At 42.3% G+C, this 21,763-nt stretch overlaps 1 protein-coding gene across 1 annotated transcript in view; it reads left to right on the top strand.

The window, feature by feature from the left end:
* The window catches only part of LOC139385972 (LIM domain kinase 1-like), an 89,578-nt gene that overhangs the window by 2,567 nt on the left and 65,248 nt on the right, over window positions 1–21,763 (top strand). Inside the window, exon 2 of the mRNA XM_071131288.1 lies at window positions 7,595–7,694. Coding sequence (XP_070987389.1) covers window positions 7,595–7,694 — 100 coding nt within the window. The remainder of the gene's footprint in view (window positions 1–7,594; window positions 7,695–21,763) is intronic.

Raw genomic sequence — 21,763 nt, 5'->3', positions numbered from 1 at the left:
TTGTCATCACGTTGATGGAGCTGTTATGCACGTGAGTGAGGACCCAAAAGCGGTTTAACAAAAACAGAGTCCTTTAATGTCAAAACACAGGGAAGACATAGATCCTCTTCAAATGTATATAATGGCAAAATAGACAACCCGCAGAGAGGGCGACAAATGAATCATAAAGTCCTTCTGATATTCACAGAAGAGTCCCCCTTCTTAGCAGCAGAGGAGAATAGCTGGGTAGAGTCCCCTTCTTAGCAGCAGAGGAGAATAGCTGGGTTAGCGGCGACAGACTGCTGGTCTCTCTGGGTAGGCGCGGGTCGTAGAGGACAGAAGTACCTGATCACACGTAGCATCAGATGAACAGGCAGATTCCGACAGGACAGGACAAGGGTGAAGCAAACGAGACGATAGTTTGGTTCTGGCATGAGAAACTCAAACGAGAATCTGACAAAGACAGAAGCAGGAACAGAGAGAGAAATAGAGACCTAATCAGAGGGAAAAAGGGAACAGGTGGGAAAAGGGTGAACGAGGTAGTTAGAGAAGATGAGGAACAGCTGGGGAAAGGAGAGGAAGAGAAGGTAACCTAATACGACCAGCAGAGGGAGACAGAGTGAAGAGAAAGAACAGGAACAAGACATAATATGACAATACATGACAGGAGCAGTAACCTTTCCGATTATGGAATAGTTCTCCATTCTTGCCACCAGGGTTGGGAATAGGAATGTGTCCAGTCTATTGCCCCTAGTACACCTGGGAATCTAGCTCTCCTGTAAAATCCAACTGCTGATTCCTCTTTAGGATTGAACCTTATGTACAGATTATTCAGACCAGCAATAACACTAGACGCGGACTACAATCCTGCAGACGGTTGACTTGTGGAGTCCAAAAAGATCCCCATATACCATCTGGAAACATCCAGTTGCATAGAACCGTAGGGCCACTAAGAGCTGAAGTAGTGGGTACAGCCGCGCTCCTATCACTCCCATGCTTAATGGTTGGTGCAACCTTTCTTTCCAGTTGCATTACAGAGTCCTTGGAGAAGTGGTATCTCCTTGAAAACTCATCATTATCATAAAACTCAACAGGATTCAACCTGTCTCTAATTACTCTCTGAGGAACTCTGTCGTTTTGGTCTTTCCACATTTTATCAGGTAAACCACCTGGCAATGCGGTACAGAGCTCAATTTGGCCTCCGACCACATTTTCTAATCAAGCATAAATTGGCTTTAAGTCTAGGCCTCCGCAATGGATTAGTTCACTGATATGGGCACAAACATATACAGTACCAGTCAAAGGTTTTCCTTTATTTTTACTATTTTCTACATTGTAAAATAATAGTGAAGACATCAAAACTATGAAATATCAAATGGAATCATGTAGTATCCAAATAAGTGTTAAACAAATCAAAATTAGTAGCAACCTTTTGCCTTGATGACAGCTTTGCACACTCTTGGCATTCTATCAACCAGCTTCTGCTGGAATGCTTTTCCAACAGCCCTGAGGGAGTTCCCAAATATACTGAGCACTTGTTGACTGCTTTTCCTTCACTCTGCGGTCCAACTCATCCCAAACCATCTCATTTGGGTTGAGGTAGGGTGATTTTGGAGGCCATGCCACCTGATGCAGCACTCCATCACTCTCCTTCTTGTTCAAATATCCCTTACACACTAGGTGTGTTGGGTTATTGTCCTGTTGAAAAACAAATGATAGTCCCACTAAGCGCAAACCAGATGGGATGGCATATTGCCACAGAATGCTGTGGTAGCCATGCTGGTTAAGTGTGCCTTGAATTCTAAATAAATCACTGACAAGCACCCCCACACCATCACACCTCCTCCTCCAGACTTCACGGTGGGAACTACACATACGGAGATCAACTGTTCACCTATTTTGCATCTCACAAAGACACAGCGGTTGGAAACAAAAATAAAAAATTTAGACTCATCAGACCAAAGAACAGATTTCTACCGGTCCATTGCTTGTGTTTCTTGGCCCAAGCAAGTCTCTTCTTATTATTGGTGTCCTTTTGTAGTGATTTCTTTGCAGCAATTTGACCTTGAAGGCCTGATTCACACAGTCTCCTCTGAACAGTTGATATTGAGATGTGTCTGTTACTTGAACTCTGTGAAGCATTTATTTGGGCTGCAATTTCTGAGGCTGGTAACTCTAATGTACATATCCTCTGCAGCATAGGTAACTCTGGGACTTCCTTTCCTGTGGGGATGGTTTTTGTGACTGCACTTGAAGAAATGTTCAAACGTTTTCCGTATTGACAGACCTTCATGTCTTAAAGTAATGATAGACTGTCGTTTCTCTTTGTTTATTTGAGCTGTTCTTGCCATAATATGGTGTTTTACCTATCTTCTGTATACCACCCCTACCTTGTCACAACACAACAGATTGGCTCAAACGCATTAATAATAATAATAATAATATATATATATTTATATATATTTGACTAAAACAATCTTGGTTGACCAACAGCCTAACAACCAAATAATTGACCAGTCGACTTATTGGGGTCAGCCCTAATTTGTGTGTATACAGTGCATTCAGAAAGTATTCAGAACCCTTGACTTTTTCAGCATTTATTCCACAACCTTATTCTAAAATGGATTTATTTATTTCTTCCCCTAATCAGTCTACACACAATTCCTCATAATGACAAAGTGAAAACAGGTTTTGCAAATGTATTAAAAATTAAAAACATATTATTTACATAAGTATTCAGACCCTTTGCTATGAGACTCGAAATTGAGCTCCGGTGCATCCTGTTTTCATTGATCATCCTTGAGATGTTTCTACAACTTTATTTCAGTCCACCTGGGGTATATTCAATTGATTGGACATGATTTGAAAAGGCACACACCTGTCTATATAAGGTCCCACAGTTGACAGTGCATATCAGAGCAAAAACCAAGCCATGAGGTTGACGGAATTGTCCGTAGAGCTCAGAGACAGGATTGTGTCGAGACACAGACCTGGGGAAGGGTACCAAAACATTTCTGCAGCATTCTTAAACTGAATAAATTTAGAACCACCAAGACTCTTCCTGGAGCTGGCCGCCCGGCCAAATAGAGGGAGAAGGGCCTTGGTCAGAGGGGTGACCAAGAATCTGATGGCCACTCTGAGAGAGCTCCAGAGTTTCTCTGTGGAGTTGGGAGAACCTTCCAGAAGGACAGCCATCTCTGCAGCACTCCACCAATCAGGCCTTTATGGTAGAGTGGCCAGACGGAAGCCACTCCTCAGTAAAATGCACATGACAGCCCGCTTGGAGTTTGTCTAAAGGCACTTAAAGGACTCTCACACCATGAGAAACAAGATTCTCTGGTCTGATGAAACCAAGATCGAACTCTTTGGCCTGTATGCCAAGCGTCACGTCTGGCGGAAACTTGGCACCATCCCTACTGTGAAGCATGGTGGTGGCAGCAAAATGCTGTGGGGATGTTTTTCAGCAGCAGGCACTGAGATACTGGCCAGGATCGAGGGACAGATTAACAGAGCAAAGTACAGATCCTTGATGAAATCCCGCTTCAGAGCGTTCAGGACCTCAGACCAGGGCGAAGTCTCACCTTCCAACAGGACAACGACCCTAAGCACACAGCCAAGACAGTGCAGGAGTGGCTTCGAGACAAGCCTCTGAATGTCCTTGAGTGGCCCAGCCAGAGCCCGGACTTGAACATGATCGAACATCTCTGGAGACCTGTAAATCGCTGGGCAGTGACGCTTCCCATCCACCCTGACAGAGCTTGAAAGGATCTGCAGAGAAGAATGGAGAAACTCCCCAAATACAGGTGTGCCAAGCTTGTACCATCGTACTCAAGAAGACTCAAGGCTGTAATCGCTGCCAACGGTGCTTCAACAAAGTACTGAGTAAAGGGTCTGAATACTGAAGTAAATATGATGTTTCAGCCTCCCGTCATAGACTTTTCTTTTCTCTCTGCTACCGCATGGAAAGCGGTACCGATGCACCAAGTCTGGAACCTACAGGATAGTGAACAGCTTCTACCCCTAAGACATGACTGCTAGTCATCACATACGCTGCTGCTACTGTTTATTATCTATCCTGTTGACTAGTCACTTTATTCCTAGTCATATGTACATATCTAACTCAATTACCTCGTTACCTCTGCACATCAACTCAGTACTGGTACCCCGTGTATAGAACCAGGTTATCTTTACAGGTTATCTTTGTATTTATTATTACTTTTATTATTATGTGTTATTACTTATCTCTTATTTCTCAATTATCTTTCTCTCTGCATTGTTGGAATGGACCTGTAAATAAGAATTTCACTCTTAGTCTACACCTGTTGTTTACAAAGCATGTGACAAATGAAATGACCCCAAAGATGCTAACCTCTCACCATTACCATTAACAGTAACTGGGGTAATATCTTGGGGTTAAATAAAATCTCTTTCTCTGAGCAATTATATTAGTATAAAAGAATACAATTTCCTGAGTTATTTTAGTTTTTTACAATATAGCTCAGTATTTTAATAAATTATTTTATACAGTCACAATTGCTATCAATGATGTCAATAATTTTGGAACCAACTATCTTGGGACTGCGTCCCAAATGGCACCCTATTCCATTTATAGAGCACTCGTTTTGTCCATGGCCCATAGCGCTCTGGTCAAAGTAGTGCACTATATAGGGCAGTGTTTCCCAACCCAGCACAATAGTGACTGTCCAGGGTTACAATAAAAATGTGTACTGTTGGGTGTTCTCGAGGACCATGTTTAGGTAACACTGATATAGGGAGTAGTGCAGTTTTGACCACAGCCCTATGGGTCTATGCACTATATACTATAAATAATAGGGTGCTATTTGTGATGAAGCCATTGACTTGATAAGGGCTGCCAAGACCTCTGAAATAAGGTTGAATGGACTCACTGAACCCTAAAAGTCAGTGACAAGTGACATTGACAAATGTAAAACAAGGAAACCGATTTATAAAGATCCAAGCACTTTGTTGCAGCTTTCTGGCTCTTGCTCGCTGTTCTCTTGCTCTCTCTCTCTCGCTCTCGCTCTCTCGCTCTCTGTCAATCTTTCTCTCTCACTCTGTTGCTCGCTTGCTTTCTCACTCTCTTTCTCTCTCTGACGAAACTTTATTTTGCTCACATATGAAACAGAATCGTATATTGTGGTTCATCTATATACAAATTAATAGTATTTATTTTTCTGACACCATGTTCCTGTTTGCATACCACCCTTCTCCCATTCTGGATTTACATGGGGATAACAAATGCTCTTGTGATCCTTCTCAACACACACACACACACACACACACACACACACACACACACACACACACACACACACACACACACACACACACACACACACACACACACACACACCTAAATCCTCCTACAAGCAAAAGCAGTGTAGAATAGATGAATCTGGTTCTGTGTTAATGCACCGCTCCAAAGCTCTACTTCTAAGAACTAAAGTAAAAGAAAAAAAGCCACATTTGCATGCCCCGAAAATATCCCACACTTCTAATACTCAGTTGAACTAAGAATAGGTCAATTTCTCTCCATTTTGAAATTGGGGAGGTTGTATGCGTTTGAGCTAATGAGTGTCAGTTGATGAATTTGTTTTTGCTGTCTAACTGATGCTATGGTTTTAGTTTGTATAGAAACTATTTGTGTCATTTGGGGTCAACAGTGATCTTACATTATTACAATCCTACAGTATTAGAGTACTTTTCAGACTTACAGAATTTTCTACTGAAACAGAGATATCAACCCTTGATCAATAATCAATTGACATCCTCTACCACCAGTAGTGATAAGAGATTTGATGGGTGGCTGTCTGATACATCAATTTGCTCTTACTGGATTTCTGAAGCTAAGCTGATCAGTTAGTTAATTCCCACCTCCCTCTTTAAAAGTGGTTATCACATATCTCATGAAATAACACTGGTGGTGGTGGTGATGTATCATGAAGTATATGAGCCATGCAAATGGTGAAGCTAATGTACAGTTGAAGTCGGAAGTTTACATACACCTTGGCCAAATACATTTAAACTCAGTTTTTCACAATTCCTGACATTTAATCCTAGTAAAAATTCCCTGTCTTAGGTCAGTTAGGATCACAACTTTATTTAAAAAATGTGAAATTTCAGAATAATAGTAGAGTGATTTATTTCAGCTTTTATTTCTTTCATCACATTCCCAGTGGGTCAGAAGTTTACATACATTAAATTAGTATTTGGTAGCATTGCCTTTAAATTGTTTAACTTGGTTCAAACGTTTCGGGTAGAATTCCACAAGCTCCCACAATAAGTTGGGTGAATTTTGGCCCATTCCTCCTGACGGAGCTGGTGTAACTGAGTCAGGTTTGTAGGCCTCCTTGATCACACACTTTTTCAGTTCTGCCCACAAATGTTCTATTGGATTGAGGTCAGGGCTTTGTGATGGCCACTCCAATACCTTGACTTTGTTGTCCTTAAGCCATTTTGCCACAACTTTGGAAGTATGTTTGTGGTCATTGTCCATTTGGAGGACCCATTTGCGACCAAGCTTTAACTTCCTGACTGATGTCTTGAGATGTTGCTTCAATACATCCACATAATTTTCCTGTCTCATGATGCCATCTATTTTGTGAATTGCACCAGTCCCTCTTGCAGCAAAGCACTCCCACAACATGATGCTGCCACCCCCGTGCTTCACGGTTGGGATGGTGTTCTTCGGCTTGCAAGCCTCTCCCTTTGTCCTCCAAACATAACGATGGTCATTATGGCCAAACAGTTAAATTTTTGTTTCATCAGACCAGAGGACATTTTTCCAAAGGTACGATCTTTGTTCCCATGTGCAGTTGCAAACCATAGTCTGGCTTTTTTATGGCAGTTTTGGAGCAGTGGCTTCTTCCTTGCTGAGCTGATGTCGACATAGGACTCGTTTTACTGTGGATATAGATACTTTTGTACCTCTTTCACAAGTTCCTTTGCTATTGTTCTGGGATTGATTTGCACTTTTCGCACCAAAGTACGTTCATCTCTAGGAGACAGAACGCTTCTCCTTCCTGAGCGGTATGACGGCTGCGTAGTCCCATGGTGTTTATACTTGCATACTATTGTTTGTACAGATGAATGTGGTACCTTCAGGCATTTTGAAATTGCTCCCAAGGATGAACCAGACTGAGGTCTTTGCTGATTTATTTTGATTTTCCCATGATGTCAAGCAAAGAGGCACTGAGTTTGAAGGTAGGCCTCGGAATACATCCACAGGTACACCTCCAATTGATTCCAATGATGTCAATTAGCCAATCAGAAGCTTCTAAAGTCATGACATTTTCTGGAATTTTCCAAGCTGTTTAAAGGCACAGTCAACTTAGTGTATGTACATTTCTGACCCACTGGAATTGTGATACAGTGAATTATAAGTGAAATATCTGTTTGTAAACAATTGTTGGAAAAATGACTTGTGTCATGCACAAAGTAATGTCCTAACCGACTTGCCAAACTATAGTTTGTTAACAAGAAGTTTGTGGAGTGGTTGAAAAACTAGTTTTAATGACTCCAACCTAAGTGTTTGTAAACTTCCGACTTCAACTGTATGTGTCATCCTTTGATCTGTCCACTAACTGTATTACAGCTGGCAGAAGCTTGCCCGTGTGTGCTGGATGCAGACAGCGGATCTATGATGAACAGTATCTCCAGGCACTCAACACTGACTGGCACACAGTTTGCTTCAGGTGAGTGCTGCTTAAACAGTGTCCTCTCACTGATCAGTCAGTCTATTCTCCTGTCAATCTTCTAACAGACAACTGATATCCATGCTGCTTGTTTTATTCATAATGACCAGTTTTGGATTTGTCTTTGACAGACATGAGATCTCTGTTTTTTCAGGTGGCATTATTGCTCTACATACATCCTTCTTAACTTGCTCCTTTAGTAGGTAATGTGCATGATGCACTGCAATGGCACTTTCCAGCATTCCAGTACTAACCAAACACACACTCCTGATTCCTCCTCAGATATTTATCTAAACTTTACTGATTAACGGTGGATTACAGTTAACCACACCTGTTTGATGTCTCTCATTGGGGGCATGCTTGGAATGCTTATTGATCCAATCACAATATTGAACAAAGTCAGAACATGTGTCTTACCTGGAGACGGATGTTGTGACTAATATGTTCTGGCCTATGAGTCCAGTCTCTCCATCTGGTCCTACTTTAAATGAAACAACTTTATAAAGCGTTCACAAATAATTTAAAGGCTGTTTATAACATGATATTTGTTTCTCAATCAATCAATCAATCAAATAAATGTATTGCCTTTTTTACATCAGCATAAAGTACTTTAAAAATACCCAACCTAAAACCCCAAAGAACAAGCAATGCAGAGGCAGAAGCACAGTTGATAGGAAAAACTCATTCAATGGCAGGAACCTAGGAAGAAACCCAGAGAGGACCAGGCTCCAAGGGGTGGACAGTTCTCTTCTGGCTGTAGCGGGTTGATATTTAAGAGTACATATTTTAAGACGTTCAAAGATGACCAGCAGGAGCAGATAATGACCATGGTGGTTATAGACAAAGGGGGTGCAGTCGAAATAGCAGCACATGATCAGCAGCATTTCTCAATGATTTCTGAAGTAAACTCAGCAAAAAAAGAAACGTCCTCTCACTGCCAACTGTGTTTATTTTCAGCAAACTTAACATGTGTAAATATTTGTATGAACATAACAAGATGTAGGGGGCATCATTCTGAATTTTGGATGAAAAGCGTGCCCAAATTAAACTGCCTGCTACTCAGGCCCAGAAGCTAGGATATGCATATAATTAGTAGATTTGGATTGAAAACACTCTAAAGTTTCCAAAACTGTTAAAATAATGTCTGAGTATAACAGAACTTATATGGCAGGCGAAAACCTGAGGAAAATCCAACCAGGAAGAACTATTATTTTTCCATTGAAAGCCTATCCACCATACAAAGACTTAGGACCCAGTTCACAATATCTATGGCTTCCTCTACATGTGGCCAGTCTTTAGGCATTGTTTCAGGCTTTTACTCTGAAAAAATGAGGGAGATACAGCACTTTCAATGAGAGGCCAGTGGATCGGGAACGCGCGTGATCGGGAACACGCCTTTCTTGTATCTCCTTTTCTATTGACGAAGCTTTTGTCCGGTTGAAATATTATTGATTATTTATGACAAAAAACAACCTGAGGATTGATTTTAAACATCGTTTGACATGTTTCTGCTAACTTTTATTGTACTTTTTAAACATTTCGTCTTGATGTTGAGAGCGCGCATTGTGCCTTTGGATTTCTGAACTAAACGCACCAACAAAACTGAGGTTTTTGGACATAAAGAGGGACATTATCGAACAAAACAAACATTTATTGTCTAACATGGAGACCTGGGAGTGCCACCAGATGAAGATCATCAAAGGTAAGTGATTAATTGTAACGCTATTTCTGACTTTTGTGACACTTCTCCTTGGTTGGAAAATGGCTGTATGGTTTTGTGGCTAGGCGCTGACCTAACATATTCGCATAGTGTGCTTTCGTGGTAATGCCTTTTTGAAATCTGACACAGCGGTTGCATTAAGGAGAAGTTGATCTTTAAATGTATGTTAAACACTTGTATCTTTCATCAATGTTTATGATGAGTATTTCTGTAATTTGATGTGGCTCTCAGCCTCCCTCAGCTTATTGCGGACAGTCTGAGCACTGATGGATTGTGCGTTCCTGGTGTAACTCGGGCGGTTGTTGTTGCCATCCTGTACCTATCCCGCAGGTGTGATGTTCGGCTGTACCGATCCTGTGCAGGTGTTGTTACACGTGGTCTGCCACTGCGAGGACGATCAGCTGTCCGTCCTTTCTCCCTGTAGCGCTGTCTTAGGCGTCTCACAGTATGGACATTGCAATTTATTGCCCTGCAGGAACAAACACCAGCGCATTTGGGAAAGCATGGTGTGCAGGAAAGAGGTTGTGGTCAGTGTAAACCACAATAGGGACCACACCCGACCCCACATATACCTCAAAATGATGCAACGCCCAGATTAAGGCAAGGGCCTCCTCCCCCACTGAATAATTCAACTGATAGCTGTTAAACGTTCAGGAGAAATAGCTAACAGGATGTTCAACACCTCCACCTGCTTCAAGCAACACGGCACCTGCCCCCACATTACTGGCATTCACATATAGGCTAAAAGGCTGTACCAATCGTGGGACAGCCAACACAGGGTCAGAACTAAGAAGTAGTTTCACATTTTCAAAAGCACTCTGACAGCAGGAAGACCAAATGAAATCAGCCCTCTTCTTCAACAGATCAGTCAGAGGTGCTACAACTGTGGAGAAGTTGCAGCAAAACCCCCGATAATCCTCAACCATACCTAGGAAGCGTTGCAGCTCCTTCTTGGTGGTGGGCGGTGAAACAGGTCGATAGCGGCCACTTTAGCCCGCACCAGGACAACACGACCCTGCCCGACCACTCTGCCGAGGTAGGTCACTGTTGCCTGGGCAAACTCACATTTGGCTATGTTCACAGTGGTATCTAGAAGAAAAAGAAACGCACACCTATTAAGACGAGGTGCTGGCTAGCGGAGTGGAAACTTGAAAATAAAAGAGAGCCGCACACTCTTGGAGCTCAGATGCAAAAATGTAATACCAACGTTTCGACAGCCAAGCTGTCTTCATCAGGGTATAATCACAAACACTGCGGGATGACTCGTTTATATAGTGTCAAAAGACACAGGTGTCTGTAATCATGGCCAGGAGTGGCCTAATATCATTGGTTAATAATCAAATATTAAAATGTCATACAAAGAACAGCATACAAACAAATGGATAGCATACGATCATAGATTAATTTGACTATACAAGTTTACACACAATTACAATGGCAAAGTCACAATAATCACAAGAATGGCTTCAGATCAAAGTCTACGTTGAGACCGAAGGGCGCAAGGGTCTTTAAATGAAAGATCCAGGCAGCCTCTCGTTTTAACAATAAATTATCAAGGTCACCCCCTCTCCTAGGGAGGGTGACATGTTCGATGCCAATATAACGCAGAGACGAAATCGAGTGGCCTGCCTCCAAGAAGTGGGCCGCAACTGGATAAGTAAAGTTTTTACACCTAATGGTGCTACGATGCTCTGAAATACGTACTTTTAATTTGCGCTTTGTTTTACCTACATAATTTTTACCACAAGGACAAGTTATAAGATAAATAACTGCCTTAGTGGAGCACGTAATAACACCTTTTATTGGGATCGATTTCCCTGTTTGTGGGTGTTTGAAGGATCTACATTTATAAGTGCCATTGCATTGAGCACAGCCATTACATTTGTAATTTCCATCCAGTAGGGGCGCAAATAGACGTTGTTCAGGAATATCTTGGGGTGGTAAATCAGAGTTTACCAATTGGTCTCTGAGATTTCTGCCCCGCGAGAATACGACCAAGGGAAGGTCCGAAAACACATTACCGAGACTATCATCGGATTTTAGGATGTGCCAATGTTTGTGAACAATTCCCTTAATTTGTTCAGAGCACTTTGAATAGCGGGTAGTTAGAACGCAAGAATGCGTCTTTTTGCGAGACTGACCTTGAAAAAGGTAATGTCTCGTTTTGTTTTGAATTTTCTCAATGGCAATATTAATCTGATCATTCTTGTAGCCCCTCTCCTTGAACTTTCTTTGCGTCTCAGCCATATTTCTGTCGAAATCGGACTGTTTTTTGAAAATTCTTTTGATTCGACAGAATTGGCTGTAGGGCAAACTATTTTTTAAAGAAATGGGTGATAACTATCAGCCCTCAACAAACTGTTACGATCAGTAGGTTTCCTGTAAAGATCAGTGTATAGAACATTATCTTCACACAAGATCAGAAGATCAAGAAAACTGATTTGACGTGTATCAGATTGCATAGTAAATCTCAGATGCTCAGAACAGGAGTTAAGAAAAGCATGGAACGCCTGGAGCTATGTTCACAGTGGGACAGGCATCAGCTAAACACTCAGAGTCCGTATCCGCACCAGATGTCACTCCCAAGTGTCACTTTAAACAACCACATCATCTAGATAAACAGCACAGCCTTCAAGGCCAGAGATCACCATATTCATAAGACTATGAAACGTAGCAGGAGCGTTGCGTAGGCCAAAACTCATGACCGTATAGGAGAAAAGACCTGAAGGAGTAATAAAAACATATTTCACAAGCTCTTGATGACAAAGGCACCTGCCAGTAACCCTTCCGCAAATCAAACTTGCTGACACACCGGGCAGAGCCAACCTGGTCAACACAATCTTCCATCCTTGAGAGTGGGTAACAGTCAGGTTGTTACACTTAACCTTCCGGTAGTCAGTGCAAAATCTAAGAGAACCATCTGACTTGTTCACCAAGAGACATGGGGAGGCCTAACTGGAGAATGATGGAACAGCGATATCATTAACTAGCATGTACTTAATCATACACTTAATGTACTTTAGCATGTACTTAAGTCCAAGGGACGTACAGTGAGGGAAAAAGTATTTGATCCCCTGCTGATTTTGTACATTTGCCCACTGACAAAGAAATGATCAGTCTAAAATTTAATGGTAGGTTTATTTGAACAGTGAGAGACAGAATAGCAACAACAACAAAATCCAGAAAAACGCATGTCAAAAAAATGTTATAAATTTATTTGCATTTTAATGAGGGAAATAAGTATTCAAAGAGCTCCATTTTGGTCTCACTAAATTGTCACGGCTCAGCTCGCCGGTCAAACAACCTTTTCATCCTCACCTGAGAGGATTCTAGTTTTTCTTAAGCCATTTCACAAGCTGCATACAACCTGTGTCAGAAACCACTAACATATAACACCTATTTGGGGGAGGCTCAACCACCTTCTAATCCTCCTTTAAGGAGTTATCCTTTAAGGGACCACTCAGAGTATGACCAAAAAACAAGGTCATTAGGACTGAATCCAGTGCTCTCTTGTGATACTTCTTTAAGGGTCCAACACAATCAATAATCAAATGCTCAAATGGCTGGCCTGTAACAGGAATAGGTTGTAGCGGGACTGGCCTTAACATCTGATTAGGCTTCCCAGTCAGCTGACAAACATGGCATGTTTTGATGTAAGCGGAAATGTCTTTCTTTGTGCAAGGGTACAGACAATGTATTCAAACCTATCCCTTGAATCAGGACACTGATTGCTGTATCTGTCTCCAGAGAAAAAGGCAGAACAGACTCCAAAACAAACGATTCAGAGACACCAGTGTCTCGCAGAATCTTTACTGGCACTTGCACATCACTTCCCAATAGTGAAACATAGCCCTCTGTGACAAACGGCGAATAATCAGTACTAAAAGGTTTGGACAATTCTTGAGCTTGCGCAACTGAATTAAGATGAGGAACAGGCCCAGCTAACGCAACAGGTTTTACATTTGTTCTGGTCAATCTGCTGACCGTTTTACCAAAGGACAGGACATTCGTTCTTCCAGTGGCCTTTACCTTGACAATAATTACAGATTTTACTTACATCATTCTGTCCACATGAACCACGTTCGGATCTAGATGTATATGTCATTACCAGAACCAAAGGAATTTGCTGACCGAAATCCACTTGAACTGTTCCTTTGCCCCCATCTCGCATACGGGATGCTCCAAAACTGCTTTTGTGGGTCAGTACGTACTCATTTGCCAAAACAGCAGCTTCAGATGCACTAATTTAAATAGGTAGCAAGACGATCAGGGACAGATTCTTTAAATTGTTCAAGGACAACCAAGTTGCACAAATCTTCCAAACAAGTGACGATGAATTGAGTTAACAAATCCCGCGAGAAACAGTCCCATGTTGAGTTTTCACCTTTCTTCAACATTCTGAAATACTGTCGATACACTTCAGGGACCAACTCGTAAGCATGCAGGACAGCAGTTTTAACCTTTAGGTAATCGTCACCATCTGTAGCGCTAAGATATGAGTTAGCCTCCTTAGCCTCCTTGGTCAAAACACACTGTAGCATCAAAGTATGGTCTGCATCAGGCCAAGCCCGAGAGTCTGCTACACATTCAAATAACATAAAAAATAGATTAGGAACTTTTTCTGTAAATATAGGCAACACCCGGAGATTACCAGCAACATCAAATTGTGGAGAACGACCAAGGGAAGAGCGTCCCATTGGGGAGGTTGAGAAGCCATTCTCAAAAGAAAATTCACCTGAAAGCTTGCCTTCTCTGACTGATGTTGCAACCACAGTTTAGCTTGTTCCGTATCCTGCTTCACCCTTTCCGGATCTTTGTCATGATTTAGCTACAATAAAAGTAACTAGCAATTGTGCACTAGACACAATTGGTACATCCAATACAGCTGGACTAGGTTCACTCAATTCTGCTTTCAAAATACCAGCTGAAAGCAAAATAGCTGACAGAATCGACTTCACTGTATCCTTGAGACATTTGTCACTAATCTCAACAAAATACTCACTCAACTTCAAAAGCTGTTCCTTGTAAACTGCATAAGCATCTCTTCAGAAGGAGCATGGACAAAATCCTCAATAGACGCCATAATGCTGCTATCAAATGAACAGATTAGTAGCCCAAACTTTGAACTGCCTTAATGAGCACATCGACTACAGAACAAGTACATAGCTGACTTAACAGTGCAAAAACAGATGAGTATGACTTGAGTTTCCCCAAATCCTATTGTTAAACTTAACCCTAGTCTTCGGTGGCTTTGCGGCGGGTATTGATGCACTAGAGCCTGCTGTCACGATGGAACCAGCTAGCTGATAACTAACCCCGAACCACAGATGCTTCCGAGACATCTGCTCTGACCGTAATCACCACACAAAAATAACAAACGATGCACAACGTGCCCCCAGTGGGAACACGCCGCTATACCTAACAGGGGGAAAGACCATAGCTCTGGGCAATGAGTTAAGTCTGCCTCAAAACTTCTCACTGTCAGACATTGCAAAGACAACTCACCTCCATAATCCGATGACCCAACAGGGAACAGACTAAAGTGTCTCTAGATAGTACAGGAAAAGAGACTTCGTGGTCTTCTCTCCACCGATGCACCAAATCAAAACTTGTAATAATTAAACAAACAAGTCATCAAATTGCTACTTAAATTAAAAAAATTGTACCATCATCTTTGAAATGCAAGATAAAGGACAATATATGACTTAGGAATCTAGGCGCAATTAAGATTTTGGCCACTGGATGACAGCAGTGTATGTGCAAAGTTTTAGACAGATTTTATGAGCCATTGTATTTCTGTTCAAAATGTTGTATCAAGACTACCCAAATGTGCCTAATTGGTTTATTAATACATTTTCAAGTTCATAACTGTGCACTCTCCTCAAACAATAGGATGGTATTCTTTCACTATAATAGCTACTGTAAATTGAACAGTGCAGTTAGATTAACAAGAAGTTAAAATTTCTGCCAATATCAGATATGTCTATGTCCTGGGAAATGTTCTTGTTACGTACAACCTCATGCTAATCACATTAGCTTACGTTAGCTCAACCCACCGATCTTGTAGAGGTTAAGAACAAATTATTTTTTACATTGACGGCCTACATCGACCAAACCCTAACCAGGACAATGCTGGGCCAATTGTGCGCCGCCCTATGGGACTCCCGATCACGGCCGGTTCACGGCCGGTTGTGATACAACCCAGGATCGAACCAGTAGCACTGTGATGCAGTGCCTTAGACCACTGCGCCACTCGGGAGGGCCTACATATTGGCAATGGCAAAATAAGTTACTTTTAGATTTTTCGTGGTATATCTTGTCTCATCGCTACAACTCACGTACGGGCTCGGGAGAGACAAAGGTTGAAAAGGTTGAAAGTCATGCGTCCTCTGATACACAACCCAACCAAGCCGCACTGCTTCTTAACACAGCGCGCATCCAACCCGGAAGCCAGCCGCACCAATGTGTCGGAGGCTACACCGTGCAACCTTGGTTAGCGCGCACTGCGCCCGGCCCACAACAGGAGTCGCTGGTGCGCGTTGAGACAAGGATATCCCTACCAGCCAAACCCTCCCTAACCCGGACAACGCTAGGCCAATTGTGTGTCGCCCCACGGACCTCCCGGTAGCAGCCTGGGCGCGAACCCAGAGTCTCTGGTGACACAGCTGGCGCTGCAATACAGCGCCCTTAACCACTGCGCCACCCGGGAGGCCTAATTTAGAATTTTGATTAACCACATTATATATATTTTGAGATATATAAGACTTTATTATAAATTAAATTAAGCTGTTCCATGTGCATATGAAAACTGTATAAATGGTACGATAACTTGGCTCTCCAAAATGGAAAAGGTTGCCGAACACAGGTTGCCGACCACTGACTATTACCAGCAACTTCAGGAGCATAACTGCAGAATCTGTGAAGGCCAGCAGCAGTGGGGGGAGGAAGGTCAGGAACAGGTTTTTTTCTTCTGGTTGGTCTCTTTAATCATTTGTGTGTCTTCATTTTTAATCGCAGTGCTTAAAGCATCGGACAAGCTCAGTAGCCTACATATAGTTAATTTTATTCAAACATAGGGTGTGTCTATATATAGAAAAATACAAATTTAAACATTTTGACCAATCGATTGTTTTAATGAGCAGACGACTCTCGGTCGACCAAGATTTTTTTTTTGTCGGGGACAGCACTAGTGTGTGCGTGTGTGTTTGTGTGTGCGTGTGTGTGAGTCAGAGAGCATACAGATGGGCCGGAGATGAGAGGGAGAGACACATCTGGCTACTCCACAGTGCTGCGTTTCAGTGGGGGGGGTAAGGGAGGGGGTAGGGTGTGTGTGTGTGTGTGTGTATCTTCATAATATGTGTGTTGCGAAGAGGCTAGGACAGAAAAGAGGTCACATTTCTCTCACACTTGGTAAAGCACCGAATGTAATTCACACCCGAGCCCAGTGTGGATGGAATGTAAGAAATCCTTCAGTCTCTACCGAATGTTATTTTGAGAAGATCTGACTGTCATTGACCTTTTTGGGACATACAAGTCAGATACAAGATTTACCACTACTTCAACTGTGTAACTTGTAACCTGACTTGCATTCCTCTTACCTTTCCTGTCTTCCCTTCACTGTCCTATCCGTTCAATACCACCACAACAAAAAAACAGTAATTGCTTCCTTCAGATAGAATAGCTAGGTTTTTTTTACCAATCTATAGCCAATTGTGCTTAGTGTTCTGGTACTTACTATGCGTGCTGTCACACATTCTAATTCTCCCTGTCTGTCTGGAATATGGAGGTAATAGATGTCTGACCCAGATCCTTCTCCTTAGTGAGGAAGGGATTGTCATGGAAAGGAAAAAGGGGGGGTGTTAAGACTGCTTTCCTGATTGGAGACGTCTATGGAAAGCCACCTGCGTCCTCACACCCTTCTACCCTCAAGCAACACAGCAGGAAAAATAGGTTTTCATAAGAAAATCATGAAAACACACTGTCCTGTCAGCTTGTTGAAATAGAATAGAACTGAATGCTCAGTGAGTGTTTTAATTTTAATACAATTTTGATTAAAAAAAAATAAAAAAGAGGAAGAAGAAAAAAGCAAAATGGGGGAAAATAGCTGGAATTGGTTATTTGGAGGCTGTTGGGATTCTCAGGTTTGGAAAAACTCCACGGTCCTCACAGAGCGCCAGCAGAGAGTGTTTGTGTGCCCTGTTCACGGCAGCTATAACAGCAGCTAGCGGCAGCCATAACAGCAGCTAGCGGCAGCTATAACAGCAGCTTCATGGGAAAATACTGTGGCGCTTACGGAGTGACCTGTTCCTATTGGTCAATCCTCCAACTCTCTCAGCATGGGGACATCCCAGCAGTCCCAAGGCTCACCATGAGAAACCAGAGACCGCAAAGCACCCTGGGAGGAGGGCAGCTAAAGCATTCCCCAAACACTGCCAGTGAAGGAGCCTACTGTTCAGAACCATGCTTTATTGAGTTTTCATTTATGTTTTTAAAAACCGGTAAGGAGATTTCGCTGTTGACCCCACTCCCAGAACTCAGAGAGAGGCGTTTAATGTTACAATCGATAATAGAGTCCAGTTTACAAGATTCCTCCTAGTAGTGTACTTGGTCTGTTAGGTCGCCATCCATGGCATTGACTGAAGCTTCAGTTCTCCCTTGTGAATTGGATCTCTACTATTTGACTCTTTGGATACCCCTCAGTGGAAGGACTTTAAGGTAAATTGGCTCTTGGGTGAATTGGATTTCTTTGTTGAATGGAGTTGAATGTAATGTAGATGGAGTGAGTTTTGTATTTGGCATTCGACACTTGAGAAGTTGGGAATGCACACCACAGGTATACTGTAAAAATAAATGACTCTGCAGGAACAACACCATGGTATGGTAATTTGTCTCTTTACATGGGTCAAATTATTTGGCTTTTAACCATCATACTGTATATGATTTTCATACACATGATGCTATCATCATTTACCTGTTTTTTTAAAATGTTTTCACTATTATTCTACAATGTAGAAAATAGTAAAAATAAAGAAAAACCCTTGAATCAGTAGGTGTGTCCAAACTTTTGACTGGTACTGTATGCACGTGCAGACACACACACACTCATGTACACAAACACACACTAACAAACACCTGTACACTCACACCTCGAGGCTGAAAGAAGTACATTTCTCAAGGATGTGCAACACAAAGCCCCCCAGAGCCTTTACACTATGCTGTCTCATGTTGGTAAGGGATTCTTAATAAGGCACATTCCTTTCTCTATCTCTTTCTCTCTCTGTGTGTCTCTCTCTCTTTCTCTCATCTGGCTACACCCTGACTCATATCTGCAGCAAGGACAACACAGCTAGAAGGACTGTTACAGTGTAACAGAGGACTCATCTTAAAAGACCTCTTATTAAGATGGCTCCAGGGGGGAGGCTGCCGTTTTATGGGCTCTTAACTAGTGATGCACCGATATGACATTTTAGGCCGATACCGATATCCAATATTTAAAATTTTAGCGGCCTTCTAAGCATTCTAGTTAAATTCGTTAACACACACACATGGACGCAGTGGTCTAAGGCACTGCATCTCAGTGCAAAAGGTGTCACTACAGTTCCTGGTTCGAATCCAGGCTGTATCACATCCAGCTGTGATTGGGAGTCCCATAGGGCGGCACACAATTCGCCCAGCGTCGTCCTGGTTTGGCCGTCATTGTAAATAAGAATTTGTTTTTAACTGACTTGCCTAAAGGTTACACACACACACACACACACACACACACAAACACACACACACACACACACACACACACCACACTAACCAATAAGTTATTTTGTTGGCATTTACATACAGTGCCTTGCGAAAGTATTCGGCGCCCTTGAACTTTGCGACCTTTTGCCACATTTCAGGCTTCAAACATAAAGATATAAAACTGTATTTTTTTGTGAAGAATCAACAACAAGTGGGACACAATCATGAAGTGGAACGACATTTATTGGATATTTCAAACCTTTTTAACAAATCAAAAACTGAAAAATTGGGCGTGCAAAATTATTCAGCCCCTTTACTTTCAGTGCAGCAAACTCTCTCCAGAAGTTCAGTGAGGATCTCTGAAGGATCCAATGTTGACCTAAATGACTAATGATGATAAATACAATCCACCTGTGTGTAATCAAGTCTCCGTATAAATGCACCTGCACTGTGATAGTCTCAGAGGTCCGTTAAAAGCGCAGAGAGCATCATGAAGAACAAGGAACACACCAGGCAGGTCCGAGATACTGTTGTGAAGAAGTTTAAAGCCGGATTTGGATACAAAAAGATTTCCCAAGCTTTAAACATCCCAAGGAGCACTGTGCAAGCGATAATATTGAAATGGAAGGAGTATCAGACCACTGCAAATCTACCAAGACCTGGCCGTCCCTCTAAACTTTCAGCTCATACAAGGAGAAGACTGATCAGAGATGCAGCCAAGAGGCCCATGATCACTCTGGATGAACTGCAGAGATCTACAGCTGAGGTGGGAGACTCTGTCCATAGGACAACAATCAGTCGTATATTGCACAAATCTGGCCTTTATGGAAGAGTGGCAAGAAGAAAGCCATTTCTTAAAGATATCCATAAAAAGTGTTGTTTAAAGTTTGCCACAAGCCACCTGGGAGACACACCAAACATGTGGAAGAAGGTGCTCTGGTCAGATGAAACCAAAATTGAACTTTTTGGCAACAATGCAAAACGTTATGTTTGGCGTAAAAGCAACACAGCTGAACACACCATCCCCACTGTCAAACATGGTGGTGGCAGCATCATGGTTTGGGCCTGCTTTTCTTCAGCAGGGACAGGGAAGATGGTTAAAATTGATGGGAAGATGGATGGAGCCAAATACAGGACCATTCTGGAAGAAAACCTGATGGAGTCTGCAAAAGACCTGAGACTGGGACGGAGATTTGTCTTCCAACAAGACAATGATCCAAAACATAAAGCAAAATCTACAATGGAATGGTTCAAAAATAAACATATCCAGGTGTTAGAATGGCCAAGTCAAAGTCCAGACCTGAATCCAATCAAGAATCTGTGGAAAGAACTGAAAACTGCTGTTCACAAATGCTCTCCATTCAACCTCACTGAGCTCGAGCTGTTTTGCAAGGAGGAATGGGAAAAAATTTCAGTCTCTCAATGTGCAAAACTGATAGAGACATACCCCAAGCGACTTACAGCTGTAATCGCAGCAAAAGGTGGCGCTACAAAGTATTAACTTAAGGGGGCTGAATAATTTTGCACGGCCAATTTTTCAGTTTTTGATTTGTTAAAAAAGTTTGAAATATCCAATAAATGTCGTTCCACTTCATGATTGTGTCCCACTTGTTGTTGATTCTTCACAAAAAAATACAGTTTTATATCTTTATGTTTGAAGCCTGAAATGTGGCAAAAGGTCGCAAAGTTCAAGGGGGCCGAATACTTTCGCAAGGCACTGTATGTCGACATTACCAGTAAAATATAATCAAAACCTATTTCTTTCACATGCGCCGAATATAACAGGTGTAGACCTGACAGTGAAATGCTTACTTAGAGGCCCTAACCAACAGTGCATTTTTTTATTAACAAATAGGTATTAGGTTCACAATAGGTAAGTAATGAAATACAAAACAACAGTATTAGACAGTGAAAAGTAACAGTAGCGAGGCGATATGCAGTAGCGAGGCTAAATACTGACACCAGTTAGTCGGGCTAATTGAGGTAGTAGTATGTATATGTAGGTATGGTTAAAGTGACTATACAAATATGATAAACAGAGAGTAACAGTAGCGTAAAAGAGTGTTTGGCGGCGGGACACAATGTGGTGGTGGACACAATGCAGATAGTCCGGGTAGCCAATCTGCGGAGGCACCGGTTAGTCGGGCTAACTGAGGTAGAATGTATAGTTAAAGTGACTAGCAGTGTAAAAGAGGGGTTGGGGGGGACACAATGCAAATAGTCCGGGTAGCCATTTGATTACCTCTTCAGGAGTCTTATGGCTTGGCGGTAAAAGCTGTTGAGAAGCCTTTTGGTCCTAGACTTGGCGCTCCGGTACTGCTTGTCATGCGATAGTAGAGAGAACAGTCTAGGGCTGGGGTGGCTGGGGTCTTTTACAATTTTTAGGGCCTTCCTCTGACACAGCCTGGTATAGAGGTCCTGGATGGCAAGCAGCTTAGCCCCAGTGATGTACTGGGCCATACCCACTACCTTCTGTAGTGCCTTGCGATCGGAGGCCGAGCAGTTGCCGTACCAGGCAGTGATGCAACCAGTCAGGATGCTCTCGATGGTGCAGCTGTAGCACCTTTTGAGGATCTGATGACCCATGCCAAATCTTTTTAGTTTTCTGAGGGGG

Source organism: Oncorhynchus clarkii, chromosome 27, assembly GCF_045791955.1.
Source record: "Oncorhynchus clarkii lewisi isolate Uvic-CL-2024 chromosome 27, UVic_Ocla_1.0, whole genome shotgun sequence".
NCBI lineage: Eukaryota > Metazoa > Chordata > Actinopteri > Salmoniformes > Salmonidae > Oncorhynchus > Oncorhynchus clarkii.
Note: the sequence above shows the minus strand (reverse complement) of the source record. Positions and strands in the feature narration are given on the sequence as shown.